General features: G+C 42.1%; 2 protein-coding genes across 2 annotated transcripts; both read right to left on the reverse strand.

Annotated features, from left to right (window-relative positions):
* Positions 1 to 722: 722 nt before the first annotated feature.
* On the reverse strand, positions 723 to 3,867 carry LOC310929260 (transmembrane protein 82-like; the record flags this gene model as incomplete). Its single annotated transcript, XM_083891983.1, has 6 exons — positions 723 to 818; positions 935 to 1,119; positions 1,974 to 2,391; positions 2,483 to 2,669; positions 3,613 to 3,685; positions 3,786 to 3,867. 6 exons carry the CDS (start codon positions 3,865 to 3,867, stop codon positions 723 to 725), a joined length of 1,041 nt encoding a protein of 346 aa, XP_083748109.1.
* A 696-nt stretch (positions 3,868 to 4,563) lies between these two features.
* On the reverse strand, positions 4,564 to 9,984 carry slc25a34 (solute carrier family 25 member 34; the record flags this gene model as incomplete). The annotated part of the gene is made up of 5 exons (XM_083892952.1): positions 4,564 to 5,201; positions 5,721 to 5,855; positions 5,953 to 6,105; positions 7,169 to 7,234; positions 9,544 to 9,984. 5 exons carry the CDS (start codon positions 9,982 to 9,984, stop codon positions 5,013 to 5,015), a joined length of 984 nt encoding a protein of 327 aa, XP_083749078.1. The 3' UTR covers positions 4,564 to 5,012.
* Between the last annotated feature and the right edge of the window lie 1,499 nt (positions 9,985 to 11,483).

Consider the following 11,483-nt stretch of genomic DNA (forward strand, 5'->3'; position numbering starts at 1 on the left):
AATCCAAAACTATTTTGGGGCTCACGCGCCCGGCGCGACACAGGATGTTACGTCACTTTTGGCGCACGCCCTCTATGTTCACGCGCCAGTGCTAATGCTAATCACAGAATCATTCGTCTGGTTCTGGTGTATATTTCCCCCCTGTAGGTTTTCATTGTGCTGAATTTTTATTTTTACTTAACGGATAGGATTTATAAGTAACTAAGTATAATACTTGAGTCAATACATACTCAAGTAAAATACAAAATCCTGATTTTAAATTGTCCTTATATACAAAACACACAAAAAAAAGTATTCAATACAGTAACTTGAGCAAATGTATTTCGTTACTTTCCACCGCTGGTATTTATTGACGCAAAATTCATCTAAATAGACAAAACAAACAGAAATAATTTGATATTAATGATGTACTACATGTGGCACACGGGCTGCGGGTTTGAAACCTCTGCTCGAAATTGTTATTTGAGACCTTTATGCCAAATGTTTTTATGTAGAAAAACAACAACAACAACAAAGCTGTGGAATCAATGTAAAATAAACAAATGTCAGTGAAAAGACAGAGAGTAAAAAAACATCTGATTTAAAGTTAGTTGACTGATTTTAAAGGACGAGCAGCAGTTTCAAGATCCAGAAACAGTGAGTACACAGTGATAAGTAAAGCCACAGTAATCCATTTATTAATGCTAAAATTAAATATGAGGGTGTGTTTGTTTACACTGGGGTTAGTAACTGTCGTCTGACGATGTTCGTCTTCTGAGTTCTCTGCTTTTGTGTCCCGAGGTGCGTTGGTTTTTCCTCGGGCTCGTTTCTTCCTCTTCCTGAAAATGAAACATGAACGTCACCTTTCTTTTTTTTTCTTTTTTTTTACATTTTTCAACATAAATGACAAGAAAAAACTGCAAACACACAAAACAATAGAAGATAAAACACAGACCTTTAACACAGCTTGCAGGAGGTCGTGAGAGGGCAGCAGACAGGCAGCTTCTCCCATGAACGCGATGAGGACGTGGAGGACGTCAGACCATCCGCCCACAGTCAGCATCAGCACCAGGACGGATCCCAGTCTCAGCACAGCCGTGTGAAAGAGAGCTTCTGATCCACTCTGACGGTTCTGGTTCTCTGCATGAAAGTGAATGAGTGAACGAATGAGATTTGCACCATTACAGTTTCCTATATATATGCCATTTGTTTTTGTTCCAAAAGGGCTGGTTCTACCAGGAACCATTTGCTTCTGAAAAACCGTTTTTTCAAGGGTTCTTGGTAACACTAATGGTTCCAGTAATAACCATTTTGATCCAGAGAACCCTTTAAAACCCCTTTCCCGAATAAAGGGTTTTAAAAGGGTTCTAGGTCGAACCTTTATAAAAAAAAAAGGTTCTACCTGGAGCCAGAAAGGGTTCTCCTATGAGGACAAGCTGAAGAACCTTACATGGTTCTACTTAGCACTTTTATTTCTAAGAGTGTACCTCTTTAATGTTTTATCTCTTTTACCAGAGGTGGGAGGTAAGGAATTAAATTTTCTCGTGTTACTGTAATTGAGGTTTTTCGTGTACTGTTTTTTTTGGAACTACTGTACTTCACTATATTTTTAAATGACACCCATTACTGACTAAAAAATGTTGACCTGAATATAAAAAAATTAAATAAAGAAAGAATGAAAACAATTCTGACTACAAGTCTAAGTGATTTTAAACTGCAACAAAGATATTCTTTCAATTTTAATGGGACCTTCTCCATTTTCTTTGTTATTTATGTTCTAATGTTCAAAAACTACTTAATAAAATGCATTTTGTGTGGAAAAATGAACACAGCAATGTTAGAAAGGGTGTGCTAATAAATTGCAATATAACTGCTAATTATTAATGAATTAAAAAAAGTCTTAATATTATTGTCTAATGTCTTCTGAGTCTCTGTGTTACATCTTCCTAAAGGACCCATTTCCATTTCCCGCATGTCTTCCCCCTGAGCATCACCTTGAATATAGGCCACCAGCATGGTGTAGCACAGAGTCAGTGGAGTCCAGAGCTTAAGTGCATCCTTCTGGGACAAGAAGTGGTCATAAACTGTGGCTGCGGAAGCCACACTCGCAATAGCAAAAGCCAACACGACCGCCCTGTGCAGCCAAGCCAGTATGGTGTGTCCGCAGGTCAGGAGGGTGATGCACTTCCCACAGTACCGCTCGGCGCTGTGCAGCGGGTACAGTCTGGCCGCATGGCTCCATACACTTTGGCTGACACTTGCCAGTGCCCAGCTGAGTGCAGCCGCCAGGAGCAAGTTGAGGGAGCCGTGTGGAGCCCCCTGATGGAGGAAGGCTAGAGTACAGGTGAAGCAGCAGCCCAGGGAGAACTGGCACTGGATCTGGAGGAGGTCGAGGCCTCTGCTGGGAGCATCCTGAGTCAGAGACAAAAGGTTTTATATTTGATTACTAGAACAAAAACGTACCCTGACAATCTGTGTCCTTTTTTTGTGTTTAATAACTCACCAGACCTGTTGATGTCCAAGAAGAAACCGCTCGGAGAGAAAACTCCAGCACTAACAGAGATGAAACCCTCGGGCCAACCAGAGCCAGGACGAGCGTCAGGGACCAGAACTGTAACACTGTCCTCCATTTGCCCTCCAGTGGACTCACAGGTGAGGATAAACTCTGTTTGACTTCACTTTCAGAATCACTGTGTGGGAGAAAGAGAGAAACCTTTATACATACAGACATTATTATACCCTTATTTCGCCAAGTGAACCTAGTTCCCTGGTGTCCTAATGAACATTTCTGTGACATGCTTTGGTCAAAATACCTTAAGGATGAAGCACCACAGCAGTTCAATCACCCTGAACAAAACAGCCCTGTTCAGAACGCTCGCTTTTGAGTGCCTGTCTCTTTAAATATGCAAATGAGACACAGGGAACTACGTCAGCGTCACTGAGGCTAACGGCAGCGGGATCATCCTTATGTTCTCCGCTTTCCCCCAAAATTACGGAGATTTTTCAGGTCTCTACCTACCGTTACGATTACTTTTATGGTTATAGTGACGGGTAGGGTTAGGGGATATAGCGAATCGTCACGTAACCACGGCTCTGTGTTCGAAAAATTATGTGTAAAAACATATAAAAACACTGTGCATTACTTTTCGTAGATTTCAGTACGAATCTTTCATGGAAATTATGGTGGAAAAAAATAATCCCTAAATATTATTGGACCCGGAAAAACCGGGAACATAGGACCCAGGGGACAATGGTACTTTTCCCCCGGCAAGCTAACAGCAGTTAGCATTTGGAAAAGCCGTCATTATTGCCGTCATATATAAAATGTAAATCCTCTGAGGCTGGAAGTTTGTGTAGAACTCTGTGCTGCACTGTGCAGCCAAGAATAGAACACTTTGCAGATTTCCGCTCTTCAGGATACTACTCCCCTTGCCTGCACTCTCGCGTTTTTTAGGGACAAAACGGAGCTCTGCGAGACAACAATTCCACAAAAACATGAGTGAGTCATCTACTTTCACACTTTGCCGACTCATAGGGCCTCCAGAGTCCCAAATATAAGTATTGAAATGATTAAAAAGTTGATTTTGCATTATAATATTACATTATTACATTCTATTTCTTGTTTTTACTCACCAGCACGTTTGAACAAAGTAGTAAACTCTAAGCAGACTGCACAGCACTGTTATCCCACATGCTCCTATCAGACCTAAACAAGCAAAAACAAACAAGTCACTAAGTATATGAAATATAAAGCTTTTCTTTAAATTTGAACACAATGAGAGAAAACATACAAACAGAAAACTCACCTCGAAGAAAACAGTCAATAGGGTTTGAATCAATAAGTGTCCACTCAGAGGTTCCCAGGATCCACGAGAAGGGAAGAAACATTTTGTTTGTTTTGACCAGGAAGGGTTATGACGTGACACTCATTCTCCTGCAGACTGACACATGTACAGTGATGGAAAAAGAGTCAGTTTGTGCTAAATTCCTGTGACGCAGACCTACTCTACAGCTGCCTTTCTTCCTGTTTATCATGTTGAATGAGTGCACCCAATGCTCCAAAGGTCAAACTTGATTTGATTGTAGTCTGTGATTAAAAGCCCCCTTTTTAAAAAAGAAGATAAGATTTAAAGAATGATGAGAGATTTTAACTGCGTCACAGCAAAAAAAAAAGTAAATATCATGTATTTCAAAAACAAATACACTATTTTTTTTATACAAAACATCTTTATTAATATTACCAGTATAATGAATTGCTGTTTAAATGTCTCAAGTTACCCGTAGGTTCTATTTCCTGTAAATGAAAACGTCTTGGCTTTCAGTACCAGTGGTTCAGGTTAGTCAACAACAAAATTCCATTTCATGTTTTCTTTGTCCTTGTTTTCCCTTTTTTCCCAGATTATGTCAACATAAGTTTTGCATTAAAACCGTGACACATCAAAGCAGCAACAATTAAAATAGTTAACATGGAATATAATGAACATTATGTTAGTGAGTCATCCAGGGTTAATTGCATATATAGAGGCACGTTTGTGGTAAAATGATCAAGAGAGAACACTCAAAATGATATAATTTGAGTTTTTTTGTATTTTTAAGGCAAATCAACAATTGCATATTGTGTAAGAGTCAGCGTCTGTGCAGCACGTGTGTCCATCTTCTGTCTCAGAGTATCACTTAAAGTCATAGTTTGACAGTTTTGGGAAGTCGTGCTGGTTCAGTTTACGACAGTGAAGCAGAGGAAATGGCTCTGACGACCATATAAAGGCATGGAAGTGGTGTCAGTAATGCTGCGTCCTTCATCTGAAAATGGGCTCTGTCCATCAAAACCATCAGATCCCACTGAGTAGAATTCCCTTTTTTAAACATTATATATGCACTTCTGTGTGTTCTATCTGCTGCACTGGAATCATTTCAAACAGACATTTGTTCAACTCGCACACTACTGCTTTATATTCATCCAACGCTTCTTCGATGGCTCTGACCGAGTCCAGCATTTTATTATATCGTAAGACGATAAACTTGGTTGTGCGGTTTTAGCTTCGTTCCTGGTTCTGTCGCTCCTTCACTGCCTGGTGCCTCATCAGGTCCCAGAACAGCATGCTGAGCACCGTGTGCGGGGCCAAGCGCAGGAAGACGGGCCCCATGCCTTTGTACAAGCCCAGCAAACCCTCGGCCTGGCAAACCTTCAGCATGCAGTCTGAAAACCCCTGGTACAGACGACCCTGAAAGAGGCAGAAGAGGACAATGGTCAGCCTTTGGCTTTTCTACAGATATACACTACCGTTCATGTGGTAAACGACTGTTCTAGCTGCAAACGTCTGGTTTTTCATTGGAATATGTACATATGTGTATAGAGGCCCATTTCCAGTGTTCTAATGGTACATTGTGTTTGCTAATGGCGTTAGAAGGCTATTGGATTATCAGAAAACCCTTGTGCCATAATGTTAGCACAGCTGAAAACAGTTTTGCTGATCATTATAAATCATTATTTCTAATCTTGACTATATTTTCTATTCATTTTGCAACTCTTTTGATGAATAAAAGTGTGACTTTTAATGGAAACCACAAGACAAATTGTATAGGTGAGCCCAAACTTTTGAACGGTAGTGTATAAAACTTAAAGGAAGGGTTTGGAGATCCGGGAAAAACAGTTTTAATTCAAAATCCAAGACAATTTTAATCAGACATCAACTGATAATCCCATTTTAAGCCACTTTCATGAGATGATTAATGAGACTCACCCGGCGAAACTCGTCCACTGGCTGATTGTAGAGCCTTGTGCTAATGACATCAAACGGCGTCATGGTGAAAGCCACGGCGACTCCGCTGATCATGGCTGCTATCAGAGCTGTGAGCCACTGGTTTGGACTGAACCACTGCAACAAAAAGAGACAAAAAATGTTTTTTAAAAATTGCGTGATAACAGCCTCTGTTCGATTGTCAGTCGCTGTTGTCATCTCCACCACATTCTACCTGAGAATGTGACACCCAGTCCTTGGCCGAGGTGAAGGTTGCCAGCTGAGCCGCTGATCCCACCATGACGCGAGGCACCGCCCCGTTCACGCCGCGCCACAGGCCGACCAAACCCTGGCGTCTGTAGATGGTGACGATGGCATCAGACGCTCCCTGAAACAAACACCAGGGGTTGACAACTGAATTAGAGGAAGAAGACAACAGGGCTTTTTCTATCACTGGGAAGTTAAATATAAACAGGCGACAACCTTCACACATGCAGTACACTCTTAGAAAGTAGAACCACATAAGGTTCTTCTGCTTGTCCTCATAGGAGAACCCTTTTTGGCTCCAGGTAGAACCTTTTTAAAACCCTTTATTCAGGAAAGGGGTTTTAAAGGGTTCTCTGGGTCAAAATGGTTCTTACTGAGTGTTACCAAGAACCCTTGAAAAATCCTTTTTGTGGGGTTTCTCAGAAGGGTTCCAAAATGGTCCTTCTACAAGGGCTGAGGTTCTACCTGGAAACACTTGCTTCTGAAAAACGGGTTCTTGGTTACACTAATGGTTCCAGTAAGAACCCTTTTGATCCAGAGAACCCTTTAAAACCCCTTTCCTGAATGAAGGGTTTTAAAAGGGTTCTTGGTGGAACCCTCCAAAAGGGTTCCAGGTGGTGCTTGTTTTTGGGCAACACAGCCCCTTGCATTAATTGGGTCACTGGGGTCGATCATGTCATCGCAAAAGATTAAAGGCTCATGTAAATTGTTCTTGTTGACATGTAGATCAGATCTGTTTGCATAAAAAGAGTATTAGGGTGAAACCTTTTGCATAGTTTATCCAAGTCTTATTCCATAATTACCCATATTGTGTTTTTACGGCTAGGGTTAGGGTTGGGAGTAGGGTTACGGTTAGCTACATTAGCCTTCTTTTAGCTTGCTGAAGGAGATGGATTTTCGGTCCTGGCCAATCCATGAGCCAGGTTTGTTTTTTCTTCCTCATGCTTTTTTTTCCCTTCCTGGTCAGTGCTCGTTTTGGGCGACACCGCCCCCTAACGAGCAGCTGTTGTAACTGCGTGACATTGTCGCTTACATTCCCCGCCCAATCACAACCAGAGTCCCCCCAAAACCGGAATTTGAACCAATAAAGCTAATCCTCACAGCACCACGTCACCCGTATTCCAGGAAATAACAACAACAAGTTGTATTTACAGTAAGCGTCTTTCTTGTTCTCGCTCTCTTACCAGATGGTTATGCTGGTGACCGACCGCGATGGTCTCCACAGTCTGAGCTTGCAGATGTGTCTTCACCTACAACAAAATAAATAAAATGCAGCACACAAGGTTAAGAGCAGTTAATAAAACACACCATGCTGTGCAGACTTAATATTAGACTGAAATAACCAAACTTTAGAGTTACATAACTAAAAAATAGTTCATATTTCCAAAACAAGAGGTTGGGGGGGGGGGGGCTTTATTTACTGTATACTGCACATGTAGGTTTGTGGGTCAGGTATATTTAGTGACAACTGAACAGATGAGAGTGTCATCACACAAGTGTTGTCTTTCCATGCTGGAGCAGAAGGTCACAGACGCCTCGGCTGTATCCACTCAAAGCTCAGAAACAACAACAACAACAACAGCATGACTCATGGGGATTTTCATGAGAACGTGCAGACGTTACGAGTGCTTTACGTCTAAAACTGCATTTAAAAAGTTTGTTTAACATTAGGTTCCACTCAAATATCTTTATTCCTTTTTTAGAATTTGCAAAAGCAGCTGGACAGTTTCAGTGTTTCATTTTCATACCGAGAAAGAGACACAAAAACCGAACGACAGCAACGAGGCGTGCTGCACAAATGTCTTGTAAACAAGAAGCGTGTCACTCACACACACACACACACACACACACACACACACACACACACACACACACACACACACACACACACACACACACACACACACACACACACACACACACACACACACACACACACACACACACACACACACACACACACACACACACCATGTAATGATACTTTGTTTCACAGGGCAACTAAAAATAGACGTGGGGCTTTTGAAAAAAGGCTCCGTCTTCAACCGACAGCACAATACGATGTTGTCGGTTTGATGATGATGATGATGATGATGATGATGGGTTTTCCAAACATTCTGTTCACCTCAATATACTTCAAACATTCCCTTTGTTTAGAAGTCTACATCTACAGCTCCATCTCTCAGTGAGTTGGTCTTTGGGGGGGAGGGGAAAAGGGGGATTTCTCTGGAAGACGCACTTTGATAAGACTTTGTTGCAAACTCTGTGAAACACTATTATTATGACGATTACAACACACAGAAACTGTCTCTGTGTGTATGTACGACTCTTTGTCATGTACAGTATTGTGTTTATGGAAGAGTCGTGTTTTTTCTTTTCCTTTTTTTTTTTGGTACCAGATTAATTACATCTCCAGGGAGATTCAAGTACAGGTTTGTCCTCCAGGACAAAGTCAGCTTTAATTGGGTCACTGGGGTCCTGTCATGTCATCGATGTCACCAGATTAAAGGCTCATATAAATTGTTCTTGTTGACATGTAGATCAGATCTGTTTGCATTAAAAAGAGTATTAGGATGAAACCTTTTGCATCATTTATCTGATTCCAGCTCCATAATTAGCCATATTGTGTTTTTACAGCTAGGGTTAGGGTTACCTACCATAGCCGTCTTTTAGCTTGCATCAATTGTTTGGCTGTTAATTAACTTAATCTAATCACTCCCTCTCTGTTGCGTGTGGTTGTAAACTGATCAGATGAGATCCACTTCCAGTCTTTCAATGTTCTCTTGGGTTAAGCTTTAAAACACACACACACACACACACACACAAACACACACACACACAGTGTAAAGAGTCAACATGTCGGCACAGTGACCGTGTCAATGTCATACGACACATGCTGGACCTGCAGTCCTTGAAAGGTGACATGCAAACACCAACAGCTGCATCACACTTACACTACCGTTCAAATGTTTGGGGTCACATATACCATTTTTTTCCATTAAAAGTCACACTTTTATTCATCAAAAGAGTTGCAATATGAATACAAAATATAGCCAAGACTAGGAATAATGATTTTTATTCCAAATAATCATTTTGCCCTTTGGTAAAAGAACCAGCAAAACTGTATTCAGCGGTGCTAACATCATTGCACAATGGTTTTCTAATTGTCCAATAGCCTTCTTACGCCATTAGCAAACACAATGTACCATTAGAACACTGGAAATGGGCCTCTATACACTTATGTACATATTCCATTAAAAATCAGATGTTTGCAGCTAGAATAGTCGTTTACCACATTAACAATGTATAGAGTGTATTTATGATCCATTTCATGTTATATTCAATGGAAAAAAAGTGCTTTTCCTTCAAATATTAGGACATTTCTAAGTGAGCCCAAACTTTCCAACGGTAGTGTAGAATCATGGCGTTGCAACATGGCCCTTGCTGTTTAATTCTAAGTCCTTTAAACACATCATCAGTTGTTGCGTTTCCCTTTGGTAACCCTGGAAACCACTGTCTGCTGACACAGCACTAAAGATAAGCTCAGGAGTAAACTTACAAGGTAGGCGGGAGAAGCAACGAAGGCGCCCATCGCTCCCGCCGCCGCCCCTGACAGCATACTGCCCCCGTGGAACGACGTGATCCCCAGAGCTTCGCAATAGGAATAGGAGCCCAGCCTCACACTGTTCATCATCGCCTGGTAGACCAGGCCGACCGAGAGGCCCTTCTGCAGGCCCCGGAGCCCGTCGGTGCGGCCCACCACCCACAGAGCCTGCAGGACCCCGCGGTAGTGCCTCTGGTAGGATCCCCGGGCACGGAGCTCTCCCTGAAGCTGCAGGCGGGTCTTGACCACCTCCAGGGGGTTGGTGAAGACGCAGGCTGCACAGCAGGCGATGGCACCCAGGGCGAAGTCCAGGGGAGGCCAGACGACCGGACGGGGCAGGGGTGACGAGGGTGCGAAAACCCCAGTGGGGACTGAGGTGGACACAGTGGATGACATCCTGTGGGGAGGCTGACTGAGCACCAAACGTGAGGGGCTTTTTGAAGTTGAAGTGTCCAGCAGCTGAGCCCTGCTCATCCCTGAGAAGTCACCATGAGCCGATCTCTTGTGTAAGATCGTAGGGAACTGAGAGAGTGTGTGTGTTTTTTTGTGCTTAGTGCACAAAAGAGACGTCAAACAAGTGATGATTCAAGTGTGTGTTTGGTGTCCTGGATCTCACTGTGGTGACTTTCATTAGCTCGATCTCTGTGTGCTTTTAAAGCGTTGCACCAACTGAAAGGAGAATGCAAACAAACCAGTCTGACACCACAACCTTAAACTTGCCAGACTAAGAACTAACTCTCTCTCTCTTTGTTACACACACACACACACGTCCTCCACCTCAATTCATTCAAACACACGACTACAATCGCTTCAAACACCAGCTACAACGACACACACAGAAAACTCTAATCTATCTTTGCCCTCTTGAAAACGCAGACACTACCTCTTGCAGTGGGCGACCTCATTGAGAAAAACAGTCCTTTTTTGTGCAGCTCCATTCGCCCTCTGCCCGGCCCTGACCATTGTAAACATGTGCCCTCAGCACATTCATTGTCAGAGTCTCCTCCCACTGTCTCCGGCCACAGCCAATGCAGTTCCAGCTGTGGCTGCCACCTCACACCACATCCCCCCCCTGGAGTCCTGCTCAAATCAGAAGGCCTGTGCTCCCTGAGCTGCCCCTGCTCTGGTCCTATCGGAGGATCCGGGTAAAAGGTTGGTGATTGAGGAAGTGGGCGGGGCCAAGGAGGAAAAAGCTGATAAGTTTAGTTTCTGGAATTAAGTTCATCTATTAAAAAAAATAGTAATAGAGATAATTTTAAAAAGTATTTCCTAAGATAAGTATTTCTTTATTTTCTTTTTTAAGACTTAAATAAGTATTTAGTCAATGTGGAATCTGTTAAAAAAGTCACTTATGTGAAAGTTATGAATTATAAACAATATTTGGAACAAAAATGCTACTTTCTACAGTTGGAATGGCCAACAGATCACAAGTGCCTCCTTTTTAGTGCTGCGTGCAACAGCGGCCACTAGATGTCACTATAAACGTCATGAATCTGTGCACATCCAGGTGTAGGGAAACAAAGTATAGGACAGCCATTATTTCAACTTGTGAAATTGAATCACTATCAAAATGTAAACATTAAAGCTGCAACTATCGATTATTTTGTCAAATAATCGTTTGGTCCATATGTCATTAAAACGCCGATCAGTGTCTCGTTTTGTCCACAAACCAAAATGATTCACTTTTAATGATTTGTTTGTTATGTGGGGCAAAGAAACCTAAAGCCTTGAGAACCTAAAACAATCAGAAATCTTGTTTTAATCATGAAAGAAGCTTCAAACGGATTAATCGATTATCAAAATAGTTGACGATTGATTTAGTAATCGAGTAATTGGCTCAGCTCTAGTAAACGTGAAATTCGATGTTTTGAAATATTTATCCTTAAGGACCATGT

The sequence above is a fragment of the Microchirus variegatus genome (assembly GCF_963457635.1).
Source record: "Microchirus variegatus genome assembly, chromosome: 7".
NCBI classification, from domain to species: Eukaryota; Metazoa; Chordata; class Actinopteri; order Pleuronectiformes; family Soleidae; genus Microchirus; species Microchirus variegatus.